Source organism: Malaclemys terrapin, chromosome 5, assembly GCF_027887155.1.
Source record: "Malaclemys terrapin pileata isolate rMalTer1 chromosome 5, rMalTer1.hap1, whole genome shotgun sequence".
NCBI classification, from domain to species: domain Eukaryota; kingdom Metazoa; phylum Chordata; order Testudines; family Emydidae; genus Malaclemys; species Malaclemys terrapin.
The window spans coordinates 108,915,645-108,937,946 of NC_071509.1; the positions used below are offsets into that span (position 1 = coordinate 108,915,645).

General features: G+C 41.9%; 1 protein-coding gene across 1 annotated transcript in view; it reads left to right on the forward strand.

Annotated features, from left to right (window-relative positions):
• The first annotated feature begins 897 nt into the window (after positions 1–897).
• MTTP (microsomal triglyceride transfer protein) overlaps positions 898–22,302 on the forward strand; it is a 39,062-nt gene continuing 17,657 nt past the window's right edge. The window contains exons 1-10 of the mRNA XM_054030748.1: positions 898–1,062; positions 7,104–7,291; positions 8,258–8,401; positions 11,103–11,210; positions 12,204–12,320; positions 14,069–14,208; positions 15,068–15,218; positions 19,090–19,247; positions 19,969–20,137; positions 22,013–22,120. Coding sequence (XP_053886723.1) covers positions 1,002–1,062; positions 7,104–7,291; positions 8,258–8,401; positions 11,103–11,210; positions 12,204–12,320; positions 14,069–14,208; positions 15,068–15,218; positions 19,090–19,247; positions 19,969–20,137; positions 22,013–22,120 — 1,344 coding nt within the window. The 5' untranslated portion in view covers positions 898–1,001. The remainder of the gene's footprint in view (positions 1,063–7,103; positions 7,292–8,257; positions 8,402–11,102; positions 11,211–12,203; positions 12,321–14,068; positions 14,209–15,067; positions 15,219–19,089; positions 19,248–19,968; positions 20,138–22,012; positions 22,121–22,302) is intronic.

Consider the following 22,302-nt stretch of genomic DNA (forward strand, 5'->3'; position numbering starts at 1 on the left):
GCATACATATATTATGCAACTCTTGTAATGCGAGGGTATATCACATAGAAGGTATAATATAAATTAAAATTACCACAGGAAACATGTAACCAGCTGGCAGCCTTGCACCAGACTTGCAAAGAAAGCTCCATTCAAACCTATTTCAAATTTGTACCCTAAGACAATTTCTGCCTTCAGTTACATATATGAAATATTGTTGACTGTGCTGGATTTGCTCAGGCATAACTAAAGGCAGAATTTGACCCTAAACATCAAAATAAAAGGTTATATTTCCTTCAAGGGAAAAGCCCATGTAGGTGCTAGAAAACATTATAAACTGAAAATCAGTTTCCACCTATCTTCTAAGCTGAGCTGAGCAGTTGTCCTCTTGCAGAATGTGAACTGGACTTGACCCTCCAAAGTCACTGGTGTACTGAGATCTTGGGAAATCCATCGAACATTAGGGCTCTTATACGGAGAACCAGTCCTACTCTCTGGCCCCACATTCCTTAAGGAAATGTGTTGCTATGGTCTCCACATAAGCCTCTCTCTGCCTCAGTCTTCCCACCCTTGCATTGGGACTTGGGAGTGTTTCACGCCACAGATGTGGAAGCAGCATAAGGCCATCATTATCTTGGTTTAAGCCTGGTGGTTTAAGGGAGGCAATGGCCATGTGTCAGGCTCATTCCACTGACCCTCTCCAAAATAGAGCATTGACTGTGCCGACCTGGGGAAGAGGAGCTTGTACAGGCTGAATCTGATTAGTATTCAAAAATGAAAACTGAGGTGAACAATAAAATAGGTAAAAGCCCCAATTACCTCAGTTGTTAATGATTAACTGGAAGACCATCAATGAACTTAGTACCTGAGTGTGGAATTTGGAATCTGACCTTTACTACATCTAGATAAACACGGTTGCAGATTCAGAGGCTCTCTTTGCAAACTTCACTCCAATCTGAAGAGTTCACTTCTTGGTAGCTTTAACATTTAATGCCGTAGTCAAGAGCTCAGAAGAGTCAAACATGATTCTTCTTACTGTGCTTTTTCTCTGCATCTTTTCCACATACTCTGCCTCTGTTAAAGGTAGGTCTACGCTGTGTTTGATTAATCTTTTGGTGGTAGCAGTGATGAATGTACAATGGTATATTTTTTACATAAGAAAGGAAGATCTTGTGCTAAATAATGGGCTCTCGAGGAGCATAATTTTAAAATGGATTTACTAAATGAAAATAAATACGCAGCACACGCACTTGTAATGTTAGTTTCACCCTAGTTTATAGAAAAAGCAAAGGGGTCAAGTGCATGTGGCACTGGCCTAGAAGTCAGAAGACCTGGCTTCTAGTCTTGGCATTACCAGTGACCTGAGGCAAGTCACTTCACCTCTCTGCTTCCCAATTATTAAATGGGGCTAATGCTATTTTGACTTCAAAGGCACTACTCACATACTTAAAGTTAAGCACTTGTTGAAGAGCTTTGATGGATCAGAGCCAGAGCGCTCAGCTCTGCATAACTGAGCCCTATGTGCTTGTTCCAGCTCCCACTAAAAGCAATAAAAAGACTCCCATTAACTTGAATGGGAGTTGGAGCTGGATCTGCTCTCAGGGTGAAATTCTGGATGCCCACATAAAGTGGCTTTATGCAAGTCTCCTGCACAAGAGTCAGGGGTACAAAATCCACACACAGGACTCCCCTGCAGCCCCTCTGCACACTTCAGTGTCACCAGCCTATGGAATAGTAGAAGTTGTCTTCACACAATGCCTATGTGGGGATATTCTGCCATTGTCTGTAAACGTTAGAGTAAGTTTCCAAGACTTTTAGGCCAAACCAATCAACATTTTGGGTGAAAATGATGTAAGAGCATTCTGTTCTATGAATCTGTACTTTGAGGGCCACATTCTTAAAACTCAAATAAATAGTAATTAATATAGTTTTATGCAGGTACCCTGCATCCATAATTAACCAACCCTCCAATATTAGGCCAGGCGGTAGGGCAGCCTGTGGGATGGGCTAGTTGTTACTGCCCCTCCTTGTCCCTCATGTAGAGAATCCAGGTCATTGGATCTGTGTAAGCACAGACCAAGTGGCTGCTCCTCCAACTCACTGCCACTTGGGCCCCATTGCTCTCTTCCATACCAGTATATGTGGAACCAGCACAGAGCCCACACCTCCTCAGTTTGCAATGGGTGCAGAGGCTCCCTGTGCATCTTCTCTGCTCACCTTTTCCCTCACAGAAGCAGCAAAGCACAGGGCTCATCATACAATCCCTCGACCAGTAGGTGAATTTCACCATGCTGCTATAACGATTTTATTATATAACTACTCAGTAACGTGCTGTACCTCTAGTATTTGCTATTCTCAGCTTCTGAGATAATGTTATTTTAGCCAGGCTACTCCCTGATGTAAAGTAATATGGAATAAAAATACTTAGCACTTTACATCTCCAACGTGCTGTACAAATATTAACTCATTCAGTAATTCTCAAAACAGCCCTGTGAGAAATCATTATTTCCATTGCACAGATGGGGAAGCTGAAACTCAAAGAGGTGTCCAAGGCCAGAGGGTGAATCAATGGCAGAGCCGGGATTAGAATTCAGTTCTTGGCTCTCAGTCCACCAGACTGTGCTGCCTTTTTAAAATACTTACGGAGTATTCTTTACATTCAAGTCAGTCGGATAATTGTACATGATACTTTTCTAGCTTTGGTTACATTATAAAATGTTTTCAAATAAAGAGATGGCTTTCGTTTTTTTTAAAGGTATCCAATATCATAAGAACTGGCAAATGTAATTTATGGTCTTAGAGCCAGTTAGTGGTTAGAGATGCATATGTTGTGCATGCCAAATGTATTAATAAAAGGCACAGGATTTGACAGCTGTCTCTGCTCATGCAGTGTAACCTTCTGTATTATAAACTATCATAATTTAATTATAGAATTGGCATGTTACCCTTAATGACAGACACTTAACATTACTAGTCAAACTATGTGTTATGCACTCCACCTTGAAAGCGACATAGTCCATGCAGGCATTTTTGACCCCAACACAGTATAGCAGAATGCTGTCTCTGGGTCCAGTCCTGGTCCCTTTAAGCCAGTGAGGGTTTTGCCATTGACTGCAATGGAAATAGGATCAAAGGAATAAACATCACAACATTATGTAGGACTGACAGTACAGATCTTTGAAAGGCAGCATAACACTAAGTCTCTGATTTTTGGGAGAGGTTTCTATTGAAATTCAGTGTAACCTTCTATATTATACACTATCATTATTTAATTATTTACATAAACGGTACTGCTATTTTTTTTATGACGGAAATAGTATGTGTATTTTGTAAAGCTATCTTGGGTATTGGTTTTGTGCATACCACCACCCAGTCCACTTAAAACATAGCTGCTAATATCTTCTTTGCCTGTTAATTTAGCCACGTTACCCTACTGCCTCTTTAATCTCCACTGACTTCCCCTTTTCTATTGCAGTAAGTTCATACTTCTCATGATTGCCCCCTTCCCTACCTGCCCTCCCTAATCTCTTATCACGTCTTCCCACCACAAACCCTCTTCAGCCTTGTGACCTGTGTGTCTGCTTCTCCAACACCTGTCTGTACTTTCTTCCATGCTGCCGCCTATGCATGGAATGCCCTTGCTGAGCTGGTGCATAAAGCCACTATCCTCCCCACATTTCAATCCCTCCCAGACACTCATTGCTTCCATGACAACCACGAGAAACTAGCTGGTGAAGTCATTTGCGCATCTGTTTCCTGCATGAGTGAACTGCTCCTCTGTGTGTGGAGGGGATCCAGTGTTGGACGGGTAGAGCACAAAGGGAATATTAAATGAGAACTACTATAGAAAAATCCAGATGGGCTGAATTGTGGAGGAAGGGTGAGAAAAGGGGAATGTACGGAGCTTACATTTAAGAAAAATGTAAAAAGAGAACAAAATCCTACGCTGTAACTAACAAGACCTGTCTATCGTCGCCCTGATCATTTTACTCACATGTCCTTCCCCCCACCCTTCATTTGCCTTTGCCTTTTTAGATTGAATGCTCTCAGGGGTAAGGGCAGCATCATCTTTTGTGGTAAGAAAGCACCTAGAACAGTGCACTACATCAATCGCAAAAAATATTAAATACTCAACAGTGTAATTGGTACTAAGTTACAGTTCACTTAAAACAAGCCATGGGACTTTAGCAAAGATTGATTTCCAGGAATTGGGGTCTGATAGTGTTGACATGCTTTTCTGAGGTGCTGAGCACCTACCACTGAAGTTGATAGGAGCAAAGGGTGCTGAGCACTTCACAGGAAGCACTCGCAGACAGTTACAGGAGCAGGCCCTTTATTTTTGAAGCTCTGATTTTTAAAGAAAACCCTTGCCCACAAGGAAGTGCTTCCCAGCATCATTACTGTAGCAAGGAAACAGCCCCAACTTTCAGCTCTAGGGTTGTAGTTCTCAATCTCAGGGCCTGCAAAATCTCAGGGCCAGATCCTCAGCTGGTGCAAATCAGTGTTGTTCTATTGAACTTCTATGGTGCTAAGCCAATGTAGAGTGGCTGAAGATCTGGCTCTTTGCGGGTACAGCCTCCTGAGGCTAGGTCTACACTATGGGGGGGGGTGTTGACCTAAGATATGCAACTTCAGCTACGTGAATAGTGTAGCTGAAGTTGCGTATTTTAGGTCGACCTTCCTGGCTGTGAGGACGGCGGCGAGTCGACCGCTGCCATGCCGCCGTCGACTCCACTTCCGCCTCTTCCTGCAGTGGATTTCTGGAGTCGCCGGCAGAGCCATCGGGGATCGATTTTATCGCGTCTTCTCTAGAAGCAATAAGTCGATCCCCAATAGATCGATTGCTACCTGCCGATCCAGCAGGTAGTGAAGACGTGTCCTTAGAGAAGTATGTTTTGGTTCCCTTCGACTCTACCTTAGCATGCTATTGACTATCACATCTGAAAACATTTGACCAAAAAATGGGAGCGTAAAGTGCCTTGAGAGATTTTTTTTTTAAACTTCTGAACACTTGATTTTTTTAAAAAGAAATCCATCCTGTCATGGTGGCTCTCCAACATGTATCTAGTCAAAGGAAAAAATTAAACTTTTACCTTCTATTTGAACAAACATTTTTTCTTGATTAGATGTATTGAAACTTTTATTTAGCCAAGTCATATCAAATGGTGCAAGACATTATACAAATTAGGAAACCCTGGTACTGTCAATTCTCTGACAGGAACATAGAACACACTGACTGATGAGTTCCAGTTGGTTTGAGAATCTGTCTGAGGTGGTGTGGTGGATTTTTCTTTTCTGTGTTTGCCAAGAGATTTACTCATCCCTCCTGTAGAAAACAATACTACCTTTTCCAGTTTAACTCTGTTGCAGAGGTCTGAATGCAGTTTCTTCAGTTTAAGGGTCTGATCCTGCACCCACTCAAGTCCATGGCAAGGCTCCCATTGGTGTAGGATTGGAGCCTAGTAGGACTCAGCGCTTTAGTTACAAATAGAACGTCAAATCATTATAACGGAAAGTAATTTGGAGGGCAAGGAGGCGGAGGAAATCTCATTTTTGTCCAGTTAGTTTACTTTGTGCCTTTGGCAGCCAGAGGTGCTGAAACTGGGGGTGCTGCCCCACCCCCTGTCTTAAAGTGGTTTCTATTATATCCAGGGTTTACAGTTTGGTTCAGTGGCTCTCAGCACCCCCATAATACAAATGGTTCCAGTGCCCTGTTGGCAGCACTCTGTATGTAGTCAGTCAGTTTCACATCCCATCTCCAGCCCCAGCCTCTATATGATGAGTGAATTAGTCAATACTCCCTTGCACAGAAGAGACCTTTATAACTATCAACAAGAGAGGAGAAAAACCCTTGTAAACATTTATTTAAAGGGAATTTTATACATTTATTTCATGGCATACCATTTAAAGGATGAGCTACCCGAAACTTTTTTTAAAAAAGGGTCAGTTAAAAAATTCCAATTGATAGCATTCTTTTAAAAATAAACACTTTACTCAAGACACTTTATGGATCAAATGGGGTAACCGTCCCATGTGCTGCAATTAAAGTGAGTGAAACCTCCATGCAGTGTGAGTCTCATATCAGGCCTGTAGAGGCAAAGCTAGCTCCCACTTCTGAGGCTGGGGAGGGATTCTTAACAGTGGAACTGGGGTGTGATGTGTCCCCCTGCCGTAGCCATGCAGAGGAGAAGGGGGAAGGGAGAGGGCATTGGGCACTCTGGGCAAGGTTAGCTGAGATGGTGGAAAAAACCCTTGAGCCTTGTCTCCACACTCCAGCTTCGGCCTACATTAGCAATAGCAGAGCTGAACCGCTGGGGAACAATATGTGCCATTTTTGCTGGTGCAGAAGTGCTGGAAGTATCAATAGGGGCATACCTATGGCAGGGGGTGCCTTAAATTAGGTGCCTAATTTGAAAGCTGGATCTGTGATTTCATTTTATTTATTTATTGGGGGGGATGTGTCTTTTAAAATACATTATGTGGTCTAAGTGTAAGAAAATCAAGTGATAACTCCCAGAGACGTATTTTATTTGAAGAAAATGGGTTTACTGCGCTGAGTGAAAAAAACAACCCCACTGTTTTCTACTGATCTTCATTACTTTCATTTGTGTCATTCCTTGGATGGAGTCTCAATACAGTGACTACAGGCAAGGTCCTGAAAGATGAGGAGTGATTCCTAATATAGGCTGAGTGCCTTCAACTTCCATTAACTCCCATGGGAGATCAAGGCACTCAGCACTTCTCAGGTTGCCAAACAGATTGCTTTCTAGTGATAAGAAATTCTTTATATTCTGAGCTCACTCTGAATTCATTTTTTTGAAAACCTATCGAAAGGGAAGAATTGGAACTTAAGCCAAATCTTCTATCATCTCTGTGTAAAGTTACAAAAGTTTTTATGGACATTCTGGTCTAATTGCCTAACTCTCAAAAGCAGTCCCATTAAAGTCAATGTAACTCAGTAAAGGTTGCAGGATCAGACCTTGAATCCTTTGTTAGAGAAAAGGTCTTTAGTTCTTCTAAAGCGGATTCTACACGTTTGAGAGAGAAAATGACAGATAATTTGGGTCTTTGGTGATTGCTAAAATGATGCCATGTGCATTTTTTGCCTCACTTTTTCCACACAGGGCACACTACAGGACCAAGAATAAATAATGACAAGCTATACAAATTCACCTATTCAACAGAAGTGCTTATCGATAGGATTAAAGGATTATCAGAGGATAGCGCGGGCTACCGGATTTCATCCGGTGTGGATGTCAACCTAGTATGGAGAAACCCCAACAATGATGATGACCAGTTGATCAGAATTATGGTAGGAGTTTTCAAAAGCATATAAAAGCAGACAAATTACTTAAAGACCCCACCTTTTTCAGTAGTCTATTCCCATTGTGTGCTGCTTTGTGAATGTACAATAAATTAGAGTGTTTATCAAAATTGGGATGAATTACTCAAACAAAGAGATTGTTACACATCTACAAGCCAGAAATCTGTTACCTATTGAAACAAGATATCTGAGGCAAAGGCCAGGCACTGCAAGATTCCGAGCACCTCCTGTTGCTATAGGAGACATCCACGTGAGGACAAGATCATCTAATAGGTCCTTTCCATCCTAAGTTTTGACTCTATGACAAGTCCTCCATTATGTCTATGTAACATATGTAATATTTTGGCACCACGTAATGTTTTGTTTACTGGAGTGGTTATACTTTGCTGGAGTGATGCTCAGATTCTAAACCAATCTCCATCCAAACTAAAAATAAAGTTTTCCAAGATCTGTCTATACAAAAAAAGATCTAACTGCCTTATCGAAAGTCAGTATGTATGACCGTGTTGTAAACATTATTAGGATTCGCAGATATTCTAGTAGGTTCTGTTTAACTGACAATAAAGGCAGATAGATCTTGAAGAAATGTTTCCTGTTGGGGTACAATTCTTTTTTAGAAGATGAGCATATCACCATGCCATCCTATCTGAGTCTCGCCAACTAAAATTAGTTTTGTAAGTTCAGTAGCTGCCTACAGAACATAAAATCACTATGTGGTACCAACACATTATAGGCCAGATTAACAAAACAGCTCTGCATCCAACAGCTTCCATTTAGGCACCAACATGAGTTGGCCAGATTGTCAGACATGCTTAGCATCCAGCAACTCTTGTTGAGAACAAGGTGATTTGCTAGGTACTTTTGAAAAATCTAGCCATTTCAGGTAGGTGCCTTCCTCCTGCCAATGCATGATTGCTCCCTATGTTGGGTTTTTTTTTCCTTTAATTTTTTTAGATAAAAGATGTTAAGATTGAAAATGTGAATGAACGTCCAGCAGCAAAAAACATCTTTAAAGGGAAACACTCAGAAAATATAATTGGAAAAGAATATCTGTCAGCTTTACAAAGGCCTGTAGTTCTCCAATGGACCCGTGGAAAGGTAAGTCCCTGCCTTTTAAAGTTCATGCATATTCCTTGGGGAAGCCCTGAACAAGTAATTTCTTGTTGGCGTGAAAAGATTCAGTAATTTCTCATGTCTTTAGAGTTACTAATACACCATCCTGTCTTATTTTTGTACATCAAATATATTCATTTTGGGCTAGATTGTGACTTGCCCTTATTTGGATGCATTGTGGGGAAGACATAAGGAACCCCGTCAGCTCTTGGATTCTTGTGTTATGAGAGTGCTCTATGTTTGTATATATGTAAATTGTTCAGGGGAAGGTGCCAAGAGATGTCATTCAAGAATATGTAGCATCGTTCCTAGGTAGGATCAATAAAACTGGCTTTTTTTGCATTGCAGATAGATTCTTCTGAGCAGCTCTTTAGACCAGCTCTTAATACCTTGCATAGGAGCCAGCCAAAACTAGTCCCTGCTTTCTCTGTGCATGTCTGGGGCCAGTTATGCAAAGAGGGCCAGGAAAAAGCAAAGCCATGGCTGCACCCCCTCCAGCCCACAGACTTGCTGGGAATAGCACAGCAGAGAGAGCAGGCCACAGCATCCCAGAGGAACAGAGAGGAGGAGGTAGACTGGGGAGTTATCGGTATATAGGCAATAACTGAAGCTGCAAAACTGAATGATATCACCCAATGATAAGGGATAAAATCCTTGTTCTATTGAAATCAATGGGAGTTTTGTCACTGATTTCACTGGGGACAGGATTTCAAGAGGTAGAGGGAGAAGAGGAGATATTATTTACCATGAAGGTAGACAATACTGAGTCTAGTCTGAAGCAATGTTAATCACTCAGGTGAGTACTTGAGTCTATCTGTCTTACGGTCTACAGCAGTGTTAGTGCAAATTATTTTAGTCAGATAAGTTAATTAGGCAGGATATCCAAAACCCTGAATCTTCAATTATTTCAATGAGATGTAGGCTTCTGACTGCCTAATTCACTTTTGAAAACGTGGCATAGGCTGCAAGTCACGTGTTTATGAAAACTTTATCTGAGATCACCATCCAACACAGCACTCGCGTCAGATCATCACGTAGAGCCTCCACTGGTTACAAAATAATCAGATAAAATATCCTGAGATTGAAAATCTGAAATCTTCTGTGTTGTGTCTGTACTGTGAGATTTTCATCAAGAATCAGAAAAAAAAAAAAGTATTTCCTCTCCCACTGGCAAGGGGCTGGATTGTCATTTTACAACCTGTCCCGAGTAAAGGGCAGCACATAGCTACGATGCCACAGGCACAGCTCAGAGAACCCGTAGTGATTCAGAGAGAGCTCCCATTTACTCGGGGGAAGGAATAAGTTACTTCACCCGGTCCCTCTTTCATGGAGCAGCTTAGTTTCCTCACTGTGTCCAGCCAGCTACTCTGGCCAATAGGGTAGAGCCAAGATTACTCCCACTTCCTCTCTATTCCCTTCCCACCCACTGGCTCACAGCAGAGTGTATCAGGGGAGCAGCCCCTGCTCTCCCAACTGCAGCCAGTGACAAGCCTGCATTGTGCTGAGCAGGGAAGTGTGTGGGGTTAGAGGGAGGTGGAGTGGAGGGGTCACTCCTTTTCAGCCCTCTGCAAAGTTGATTAAGGGTTCTGACAATCTAACTCCCAAAGATCTTCACCTACTGCTGTAAACAGGTTCTGAGCACATACACTGGCTGTCAGTTTGGCCTGCCCCATTGCCGATGCCATCAGGCCTGCTCAGTAAGTTTCAAACTTAGCCTTGTCATGAGTTTTACAAAACATAAAAAGGAACAGAATGGCACTGACTCTCCACTGTACGCATCTCTAAACCAGGATTAAAGTATCAGAGTAACACAACCTGAATACATCTGCTCCCAATACACTGCAAATATGTTGGCAGATGCAGCTCTCGTACTAGAGGCTGAGATGTAGTTTTCCATATAGCTCTTTCTATAAACAATTTTTCTTGCCAACTAGTATGTTACTCTACCCCCTGTCACAATGACAAGATCTCCTCTTCCATGCCGGTTCCCTCTAATGCTGCAACACTAACACAGATAACATATTGATTACATTTACAGTTTCTAGGAAGAAGGGCAGTATAAAAGCTCCTTAAATGCAGATTGAAGGTGCAAAGTCTTTTGTTACTAGAGAAAAAGCTCAGACAGGATAGTCTTCCCTTGTGGTTCAAAGGTTGGCGCATGCTTGACACGTCATTTAAGTCTCTCCAACTCTGATTTAGTTATGATTCATTCTGACTTATTGTAAACTTGTGGTTAAAGTGCACTGGGTACTAGATGTATGTGGGGAGGGAATGGGGTGTGAAGGGAGGGATTACTATGGGATGTGATGGTTTTGGCCACATCTTTGAGAGAATAATGCTGTAAGGGACCCATTTCAACCTGCATGTAAGAGTGAACCACTTGTGATCTTATATTTAGTTTTCCATTTCCTTTCTAAATTCTCTCTCATTAGCACACAGGAAGTCCTCTCAGGTGAGCCCTTATTTAGTTTTTGCCAGAGGCTTGAAACATCATCACCCCTTCAGTTATGGGTTGGATCCTGCAGTCAGTGGGGTTTTGCTTAAGAAAGAACTACAGGATAAGGTCCAATAAGCTCAATTTCCTGAGCTGAACTCTGGAAACTGGAAAGAAGTTTGCAGGGGATCACGTGGTGTTTCTCTGATTTAATCAGATGTACAGATTTACTGTTTGTTTTTGTTTCCACAGGTTAAAAACTTCTACTCCTACAAAAATGAACCCGCAGTTATTCAAAATCTCAAGAGAGGTCTGGCTAGTCTATTTCAGATACAGCTGCACTCTGGTGCTGCCAGGGAGGTACTGTACTACATCAGCAATATAGAGATAATCAGATTGATAGAGTCCAATTTGATAGAGTCCTGAATGCAAGTACGTGGCCCCCATTGACTTCACAAGTATATAAAGGCCAGGACAGAATTTGGCCTTTTGTTTAAACTTGAACTTGTGATTGAAAAGTTAATTGGGGGAGACTTTGGTACACTGTGTTTGGCTATAGTCAAAGTTGCAGACGTTTAACTTTATAAGGTTTAAAAACTAATTTAGTGAAACCAGAGCTACCCCTGTCTGGACACACTTAATTTGATTTAAAAGTCCCTTGTTTCAATTTAGTTTAGTTCACTAAAGAATCAACTTAAACTAAATCAACCTAAATGAGGTTTAAATAGAATTAAGAGTGTCCATGCAGGATTAGCAGTGGTTTAAGTACATTGGTTTAAAATACTACATTGAGCTAAGCTCATGAAACTTTGAACATGGACAAGGCCAGAGTCTTGCCAAAATTCACTCCAGCACAGGCAAATGCAGTGCCATCGTCAACTGTTTATAATTTAACATTTGTTTAATTAATGTTTACTTTGCTTCACATGCTGCTAATAAAAAATCATCTCTGCCCATCCAAGAGAAAGTACTTTTTGCGTAACTTAAAAACAATCATACAAACCAAAATAAAACCAACAGCCTCTCTTATCCCCCCTTCCAAACTAGGAAATAATGAACCCAAAATTAAAATCAACCACAGACAGTACACCACCTCTGACACAAGTACCCAAGAGTTAAGAAAACAGATAATCTTTGGAGTGCACCCGATAGCACAACAGATTGATTCAAGTAATTGCCCCTGGACATGTTGTTAAGACTCCTGCAGGTGCCTAGCCAGCTGTAAACACTACAAGCCTGCCATTCAGCATAGACCGTGTATGTGTATGAGAGGGGAAAAACAAACATTAAAAACATGACAACAAATGAGAAATGAGTGACACTGAAAATAATTTTTCTTTTTCCTTTTTCAAGGTGGATGTCTCTGGGAAATGCAATGTTACTTACCATGCTCGAGAAAGTCAAGTGACTAAAATTAAAGCCCTGGGCACCTGTGAAATCAAAAAGACAGGATTTACTAGCCATAATGAGGTACAATGTGGTTCATGTTTGAAAAAATAAATACAAGAATCAGCATGTCAGATAAATGTCTAAAATTAAAATAGCCAGTTCTGAGTGATAGTTTATTTGATGTTTGCCCATATGCAGTGGTAGATATATGTGACCAATGGAAGTCATTTTAATGTACAAAGCAACAAAGAGTCCTGTGGCACCTTAAAGACTAACAGATGTATTGGAGCATAAGCTTTTGTGGGTGAATACAGGACGAAGTGGGCATTCACCCACGAAAGCTTATGCTCCAATACATCTGTTAGTCTTTAAGGTGCCATAGGACTCTTTGTTGCTTCGTACAGATCCAGACTAACATGGCTACCCCGCTGATATTTTAATGTACATTATTTGTTTTACCTTAAAATATATTCTGTTTATACTCTCTTTACTTGCTCTCATTATTCCCTTCCTTGCATTGTAGAGCGCATGCTACAGCTGCATGTTTCATGTAGGACACTTCCTAGTATATGCTTTATCCCCAAATACTATGTGCATTATGAGCAAATGAAAACATGGGGGCAGATCCTCAACCAGCGTAAAATGCCATAGTTCAACTGAAGTCAATGGAATTATAACATGTATACCTGCTGGTGATCTGATCCAGCACTATCTATGGAGACTTCCAGGATGTCCTGTCTTCTTTGTGGTTTTAATTAATATGTGTTTTTTTCTATGTGGGTAAAGCTTCTATATATGTTTGCAGTGCTAGTAATAACTGTAACCTTCCCCAGCTATTATATACGTGTTTAGTACATACTGCAGATGTAGGACCAGATCCCGACCCCTGGTATGGCACTTTGGTGGCACAGGGAGGTAGTAAATTTGGTCTAACTGCACAGCTGGTTCCCCTGGCATGACAAAGGAGGTATGGTGTATAATGGATGTGGCCACAAAGCAGCTGTGCCCTAGCGATCCATGCCTAGCATAAATGCCCCTTTTAGGTTGTTACTAACAAGTGCAAATTAGAACCATGCTAAGGATACTCGAGCTAACCCAAGAGGCCAAACTAGTCCTTGTCCGCTGTAGAGATCCATAAAGCACAAAGGTGGTATACAGACATCTTTGCCCTGCTCCTTCTTGGCTCCTGCACCGAGGGCAGTCCGGCCGAATCTAAGCATTGAGTGGCTAGTATTTCAAGCTTGCCCAAAGAATTCAAGTTGTTCATGAACAGGTCGTTAGAGTAGATAGCTAGTTTGCTTTCCACAATATGTTCTAGATATGGGAGGCCTACAATGTTGGGCCAGATCCTGCAACACCAACTCACATGAGGAAATCTGACTCTTAGGAGTTGTCTCACTGATTTTCTTGAGAATCTTCTTTTCTGATGGTTGCCTTTAAAAAAAAATAGAAAGAAAAAAAAAAAAAGAAAAAACCTTGATCTACGAATTATTGGGTGTCTTTTCAGCAATATTCAATTCCCTAGCCCCCTTTTTCTCTCCCCACCACCCTCTGTGAGGTAGGGAAGCATTATTGCAATTTGCCAATGAAAAATTTGAGACACATAATGGGCAAGTGATTGTCTCATGGTCACAGATAAGGTGATCATGTCAGAAATGAAATGAAAACTCTGGAGATCTTGGCTCCCAATCCTGGGCTTAGATCCCTTTCCTATACTGGGGATAGGCCCAGTCCCACATTCCTCAACAGGGCTTAGTTCAGTTAGAGATTTGCCTTGGGTTTGGACTGTAGGATCTGGCCCTATTGTCTTGTTTGTTATTATTTTTCAGCTTTTAGATGTCAGTACAAAAGTCACATCTGCTACAATTTATGTCCTAGAAGACAGCTTTATTAAATCCGTGAGAGCAGAAGAGAATCATGTTTTATCTTTGAATTTCCGGCAAACAACAAATGCCAAAATAGTTTCCAAGTAAGGTGGCTAATTTGATTTTTTTTAATGTTTAACTGTTAAATCCAACTAATAATGGCTGGGTAGGAATCATTAATTATATGTATTTTAGATGTTTACTTAACCTTATAATTAAAAATACAAAACCACTGACTAGTGTATATATTTAGTGTATGTAACTATACTTTGCAGCCACTTCTGTCATAATTCTCCCTCCCTCCCTCCCTATTTCCTATTGTTTGTTATACACACTTGTGGTGTCTTGTCTTAAATTAGGGCTCATGTCTGCAAACACATGTATTTTATTCATGCAAGCAGTGCCATTGACTGCAATGAGACTGCTTGTGAGAGTAAAGTGTCTGCACGATCATGGCCTAAGACCAGCTTAGTGCATAAGTCTCCATGTAGACAAGCCCCTAGCATTATGGTATAAGCATAATGTTTCAAGAAAGCAGGGCAACTGCCATTTCAGTAGTCAGAAGTTTCTTATACAGAAGCACATGAAATATTTCAGACTAAAGACCCCGCTTTAAATTATCTGGCAGTAAGGTATATTTACACCTACAAGTTCTGGAAGGCTGTTTCCCATATGTTATGGAGTTGAATCCTAGATACCCTAATACTTGGACACCTTATTAATTAGACAGATTGATTTCCTCCATTTCCCTCCAGCAACAACTCCACTAGTATTAAATCCTCCTGATAGCTTAAAATGGAAAAAAAAGATTTACAGTGTTTTCCTATAACTTCTCAAATGAGAAATTCATTGATTCTATGATTCACATCAATGGGATAATATATTTCTTTCTCCACATAATTCATTTACTTCTTCAAAACACATTCCAACTTAACAGTGTTTTTTTCATGTATGGCTGTGCAGGCAGAAACTGGAACTGAAGTCAATGGAAGCTGGCCCTAGAGTGATTGCTGGGAAGCAGGTTGCCAGCGTTATCAATACTTTGGACTCTAATTATATAGCAGTTCCACTAGTGGCAGAGCCAGTGAAGACTGAATGCAAAAACTGTCCCTCAGTAAGTAAACACACTGTTAGAGACTTAAATTCAAGGAGGTGAGCAGAACCGGTTTGAAAAAGAAATTTCTATCCAACAAATATGCCAAAGAAAGACGTGTAATATAGCATTATAAATGCCACAGGAATTTCCCAAAACGTCTGAACATTATGGTAGTGCTGTCATGAGTCAACAACCAAGGCTGAGTTGAGTTTTGCACTTAGTGGAATTAAACCCTTTTGTTTTCTATGAATAATATCATGTATCTCCCTCTAAACTTACAGCACATATTCTTAAGAACAGAGAATGGAGTTTCTGAGGGTACATCTACACTACAGCGGGGAGTCGATTTAAGATACGCAAATTCAGCTACGTGAATAGCGTAGCTGAATTCGACGTATCGCAGCCGACTTACCCTGCTGTGAGGACGGCGGCAAAATCGACTTCTGCGGCTTTCTGTCGGCGGCGCTTACTCCCACCTCCGCTGGTGGAGTAAGAGCGCCGATTCGGGGATCGATTGTCGCGTCCCAACGGGACGCGATAAATCGATCCCCGAGAGGTCAATTTCTACCCGCCGATTCAGGCGGGTAGTGTAGACCGAGCCTGAGAATTTACAAATAAAGTCATAAATGTATTAATTATAATCACTTTCAAATAAAATGGGCCTTTATATATATATATTTTTGAAAGTCTAACCTTTCTTCCCACTCCCTCTAGCAAAACAATCTTGATTTTTGATATTTGACTTACATACTAGCAAAATCTAAGGTAAAAGCTACTTAAAAAAAAAGTAGTGATATTGTCAACAAATATTTTAAGTGATATTACGATAGTTGAATGGGTTTCTTTCAGTGAACAGATACCCTAGAATTTAAAAGTTATGATTCTAAAAACTTTTTGATGTGGAAGGTACGGCTCCAATTCAGCAAGATACGGAAGTATGTGCATAATTTGAAGCCTTTAGTAGGTCTATTCATGCACTTAAAATACCTTGCTGGTTTGGAGCCCGTGTAAATTATTTGGCAGTACAATCATGCTGTAATGTTGTGTTTTTTTCCTAAAGTTTGTATAGCTGAACAGAAGGGATATTGCATGAGTAGTAAAGAAGTTCCGAAGGGGAGGGTACATCAATGGGAGGCAAACAGGCTGGAGTTGTGCTTATGAATGTTTACACTGAACAGTTTCTCACTTCTTATTGTGAAAGCTGAGGTCAAATCATTTGGAACTGAATTTGTCATAATAGTTGTAGAGAGAATTTCCAGACCAATTTAAAAATCATGGGGTATATTTACAGAGCACTGCATGAGGAATGAGGCATGGCATTCTCACTGTAAACCTAGTGGAACGGTGACAATGGAGTCCTACTTTCCTACCGTACTTTACTGTAACTGCTATACAAAGACTGGGTCTATAAATAGACCACTTATATCCAGAACAGCAACATCATAATATTTAGTACTTCCATATCATAATATATATTAATGCCACACTGATATAGTATGCCACACACCTTTACATTGTCAAAGACCTTCACAAACATTACCTAGTTCACTTAGGTGTGGTTAGGATTAGTAAAAGTAACCATTATCCCCATTTTACAAGTAGGAAACCTAGATACAGAGAAAGGAAGGCCAACATTTTAAAACTTGGAAGCTTAAAGTTAGGCAGGTAAATTCATATTTAGGCACCCCACATAAGTCACTTGATTTTCAGAAGTGCTGAGCAATCATTGTTCTTACTTAAATGGGTGCTCAACATTTCTGGGAATCAAGCCACCTATTAAGATGGCTATTTTAGTCACGCACATTTGAAAATTTTGGCTTAAGGAACTTTCCCCAGGCTAACGAGTAAATTGGCTTCACAGTTGAAATCTGAAGCTGCTTCTCATGTAGTTTAACTATTAACTTGTCAACATATAAAAATAGTAACTGCATTATAATTTTTCTTTATCCGTTTTACATGATTTCTAACCGCAACGGGTGAAGCATTTCCTGGCAATTAATGACGAGATGAATTCGAGATCCCAAGCTTCTTCTTGGGGTCTAGCCTCCTCAAACTGGTCAGCTGCCGGAAAATGCCAAAGAATCATTATAGCTGGATGAATGTTAACAGATGATTTAGAGTAATCTAAAGTAATGCAAAAGACACTGATTGTCTAGAGCACACCAACCAAAGGGCATCACTCACCACAAAAATTCATTTCTCTACGTTGTATATTTATTCATTTTCAGATTACAATAGCGATATTGACCTTGATGCTGGGCTTCAGTGACCAGCTGAGATAAACAGCCCCCATCTGTGCCCCAGGCCATCAATTCCTCCCAGATGGTCATTAATCCCCAGGAAATACCCAGTGCCTCTGTCATTGTTGCCTAATTACTGTCTGTTACAGTTCATGGAAATTACACTCTGTACCACTGAAGTGATATTTCTGTTTGCAGGCAGGTTCAAGTGCTATAGCTTAGTACAAACTCTATGAAGGTAGAATATTTTAGCAAAGATTGAACTGGTATTGATGTGATTTCCCACTTCGGAGAACTGCAATAAACACTGCTGCAAAGAACAGATGAGTTTTCACCAAGGAATGTCCTAGATAATACTAGATAAAAGAAGTGGAGGCAGGTGATAGAATAGAGAAAAGGTCAAAATATCTGTACAGATTTCTTACCAAAGGGTGTCTGAAAGTAACCCTCTCAATCTTTAGATTTCTTAACGTTGAACATGGGCTTCTAAAACACTGCAATGGGAAGTCTGGAAATGTATAAAATAGATGCTGAGAGTTTAGCTGGATTGAAAAAAGGGACTGGACATTTATATCACTAATAGGAACATCCAGAGTAAGGATTTAAAAAAAAAGAAGAGAGAGGATGACAACAACTGGATGGGATATAAATCCTCACAATTCAGGACATAAACTAATCTCTAACCACAGACAGAAGGAAGAAACTTTTCTTTTGGACATATTGTCCCATAACTGCCCACTGCAGGGCTTCTTGCCCCTCCCTCTCAAGTATCTTGTACTTCCCACCTTGACTTGGGTAGTCAAGTACCAAACAGGATACTTGACTAGACGAACCAGTGGTCTGATTTAGTATGGCAATTGTGTTCCTCTAGTGCTGGTACATCATTTTTGACTGATTCTTTATTGTGGCCTAAATTTCACCCTCTTTCCCTTCCACAACTGTTATTCAGCATTCTGTGCCCCCACTTGATTGCTCTCCACCACAGCAGAGGTAGTTGTATTTCAATGGTATATGGGTATAGTTTGTGGAGCACTTTAAAGATACTTTGGGATGACATGTGCTATATACATGTCATGATTCAACAACTGAAAGCATGCAAAAGCATCCTGTTTCCAATACTCTGCTAACTACCATTTTATAAAGCAGCCACAAATTGCTACCCCTCTTCACCATACACAATTGTAGAAGACAGAAATGGGAAAGTTGTATGGGGGCATCTGCAAAGGCTTCTTACAAAAGTGCCATCTTCTAAAAAAAAATGTCAATGTGGCTTTTCACATTTCTTTCAATAGTGAAGTTTCAAGAAAACTAGAGCCACATCATGAGAACACTGTATTTACAGAGGCTGGGCAACCATGTTTTGGACCAAAATATATCACATTTCAGATATTATGTAGTACTCAAGTGATACTGTAGATTTCAATGAGACGCTCAATTTTGGTTTTGCTGCAGTAATGGGACCTGGAAAAGGTTTAAGAAACACATGGTACCATAGCAGAGGCATATTAAATGATATCTATCTAAGGAATCTCCAGTATATGAGATTTCAACTACTATAAACTATACTCAACATATCTATCATGAGACTGATTTCTGAGAATTGAAACCAATGCACCAGGTTTGACACAATTTGTTTAATTATTTTGCAGATTTCTGAGCACTGGCAGGCTATCAGGAAACAATTGGAACCTGAAAACCTTTCCAAAGCTGAAGCAACAAGAAGTTTTTTGTCCTTCATTCAGAACCTCAGGGAAGCTACGAAAGAGGAGATACTTCAAATTCTTAGAAGTGAAAGAAATGACGTACTGTAAGTCACCAAGAGCAACTTTTATGCTGTAATAAAGGATTTACAAAACACAAAAAATGTGGGGTGGGTGCATGGGAGAGAGTAACTCATCCACATACATGTGTAATCATATTAGTGATATGCTGGATCTGTAATAGTTAACACTTTTCTATCTACAGGGAAGGGGAAGTTTTTGTATGACAGTGCTTGCTTCTGCAATAATATGTTCTTGCAGTTTATTATTCAGCCCCGAGATGCCTTTAGCAACTGTATAGCATCCCAGACAGTCTGGTCTCTGGTAAACAACAGAGTCAAAGCTGGATCTCAAGCTGAGTGGAAACTCCTTCATCTGCCGTTATAGCTCTTTTCTTTTTACAGACACACTTTTCCTTTTTCAGATTTAATCCTGTGGACTTTAAAACACTAAGAACACTTCTAAGCCTTTTATCATACTCTTCCTCTGTATTGGCATAAAACAAAATATCATCTACATGTATGGATACCCCTTGCTGTCCTTCAACTATCTTGTCCTAGAAGATTTCAGGAGCACTGGTTTTGCTAAAAATGTAAATGCTGAAAGCAGTAGCGGCCAATAAGAGTAATAAATTCTACCTATAATTTACTTTCCATGATCAGACCTGTCAATAGCTCAACCTCTTTGTTTCTGTAAGTAGCCGTGTCTTTTCAATACATTGCCCAACACACTTCAATAACTTATTGATTTCCACTCCTCACTTTACAGTCCTCAGCTGGTGGATGCTGTAACCTCTGCTCAGACCCCAGCCTCACTGGAGGCCATGCTGGAGTTCCTGGACTTTAAGAATGGAAGCAGCTCTGTCCTGCAGGAGCGGTTCCTATATGCCTGTGGATTTGCTTCCCACCCCAATGAGTTGCTACTGAAATCTTTAATTGTAAGTCAAAATGGCAGCAAAACACAAGCTCATTTATTACTCAAAGAACCTAAGCCATGCTGAGAGGGGAGGGAAGGGGTGTTGTCCAACACCTCATAACTTTGAGGTGTGCATATTCTGCTGCAGGCTGTGGCTCATACAGTACCCACAATGCATAGGATTTCGATGCAGAACCTATATCTACTTTGTAAAATGTCACTTCTGCTTACACCATAGAAAACCTATTACATAACAATATGTATGTACGTCCCCAGTTCTCCTAGAACGGGGTGGGCAAACTTTTTGGCCCAAGAGCCACATCTGGGTATAGAAATTGTATGGCGGGCCATGAACGCTCACAAAATTGGGGTTGGAGTGCGCACGGGGGTGAGGGCTATGTCTGGGGGTGCAGGCTCCGGGGTGGGGACAGAAACGAGGAGTTCAGGGTGTGGGAAGGGGGGTCCGGGCTGGGGTAGGTAGGGTAGGGTGCGAGGGGGGGTGAGGGCTCCAGCTGGGGCGCTGGCTCTGGGGATGAGGGGTTTTGGGTGTAGGAGGGTGCTCCAGGCTGGGACCAAGGGGTTCGGCGGGTGGGAGGGGGATCAGGGCTGGGGCAGGGGGTTGAGGTACTGGGGGGTGGCTCAGGGGTGCAGGGCAGCGCTTACCTCAAGTGGCGCCCAGAAGCAGCGGCATGTCCCCCCTCCAACTCCTATGCAGAGGCACAGCCAGGTGGCTCTGCTGCATGCTGTCCTGTCCACAGGTGCCGCCCCTACAGCTCCCATTGGCCATGGTTCCCAGCCAATGGGAGATGCGGGGGGCAGTGCTTGGGGTGGGGGCAGAGTGTGGAACGGAGACCCCTGGCTGCCCCTATCCGTAGGAGCCACAGAGGGGACATGCTGCTGCTTCTGGGAGTCACGCGGAGTGGTCCCTGACCCTGCTCCCCGGCTGGAGCGGGGAAAGCCCCAGAACTTGCTCCCCGCCGGGATCTCAAGGGCCGGATTAAAACAGCTGGCGGGCTGTAGTTTGCCCACCCCTGTCCTAGAGACTACCAGATCAAGCAACGTTTTACAAATTATTCTTGTTAGTATACCAATTCAGAGACGAAATATATAGGAGCTAAGTATTTCTATTATCTGTTGACATCAGGCTTTAAACATCAGCTTCATAAGGAACTGCTGTGCCAGATATTCTGAATGAAACTTAAAAGGAAAAAAACTACATTTGCAGGGCTGGCTCTGGCTTTCTGGCCGCCCCAAGCAAAAAAAAACAAAAAAAAAAAACAAAAAAAAAAAAACCACAGCGGCCAGAACAGAAAAAAAACCCAAAAAAACAAAACACACCTGCAGCGCGGCCGGAGCCAGGATGCAGGGGCACTCCCTGCCCTGCAGATGTGCCCCGGCTAGCAGGGGGAGGGGGAGGGAGCGGGGGGGAGAGAGAGAAGGGGGGCGGCCAGGGCTTCAGCGGGGCATTGTCACGTGGTCCCTCCCACCGTGCCCCCTGCCAGGAGGGCTCCGCACCGCTCTGGTCGGCTGGGAGGGAAGGACGCGGGCTGCCGCTGCCGGGCTTACTGCAGGGCGCTCCCGTCCTCCACACCGCTGCCCCCTACAGGGCGGCCGGAGCAGAACAACAACAACAACAAAAAAGCGGCTGTGCCGCCCTAGGATTGGGCGGAATGCCGCCTCCTACAAGCTCCCGCCCCAAGCACATTTGGTACTGTACATTTGGTTATTACACCCAACGGCAGAACAGTACTCTGCTGAGTACAAGTGCGATCCTGTAAGGTGATGAGCACCCTCCTCTCCCAGGAAGTCAACAGGAGTGGAGGGCGCTCAGCACATTGCAGGATTTGTACCATTCTATTTAGATGTGAAGGCTAACAGTGTTCCCTTTCAATACCAGAATAGACTCCAGGGCCAGATTGGAAATAGTGAAATCAGAGAAACTGTTACCATCATCGTTGGTGCACTCGTCAAAAAGCTGTGTGACAAAGGAGGCTGCAAACTGCCAGTAAGTATTTGCTGTTTTTCTACTGGCCAAATTCTGCCATTGGATGCACATGCACAACCCCTGCTGAAAGTATTGGGAGACTCATGCAAGCATCCCTCAGAATTTGCCCTCATGTTTTAAATGACACCTACCTTTAACATGATGGACAGACTTTCTTTAGAACAGGTTTTATTTTGTGCCCT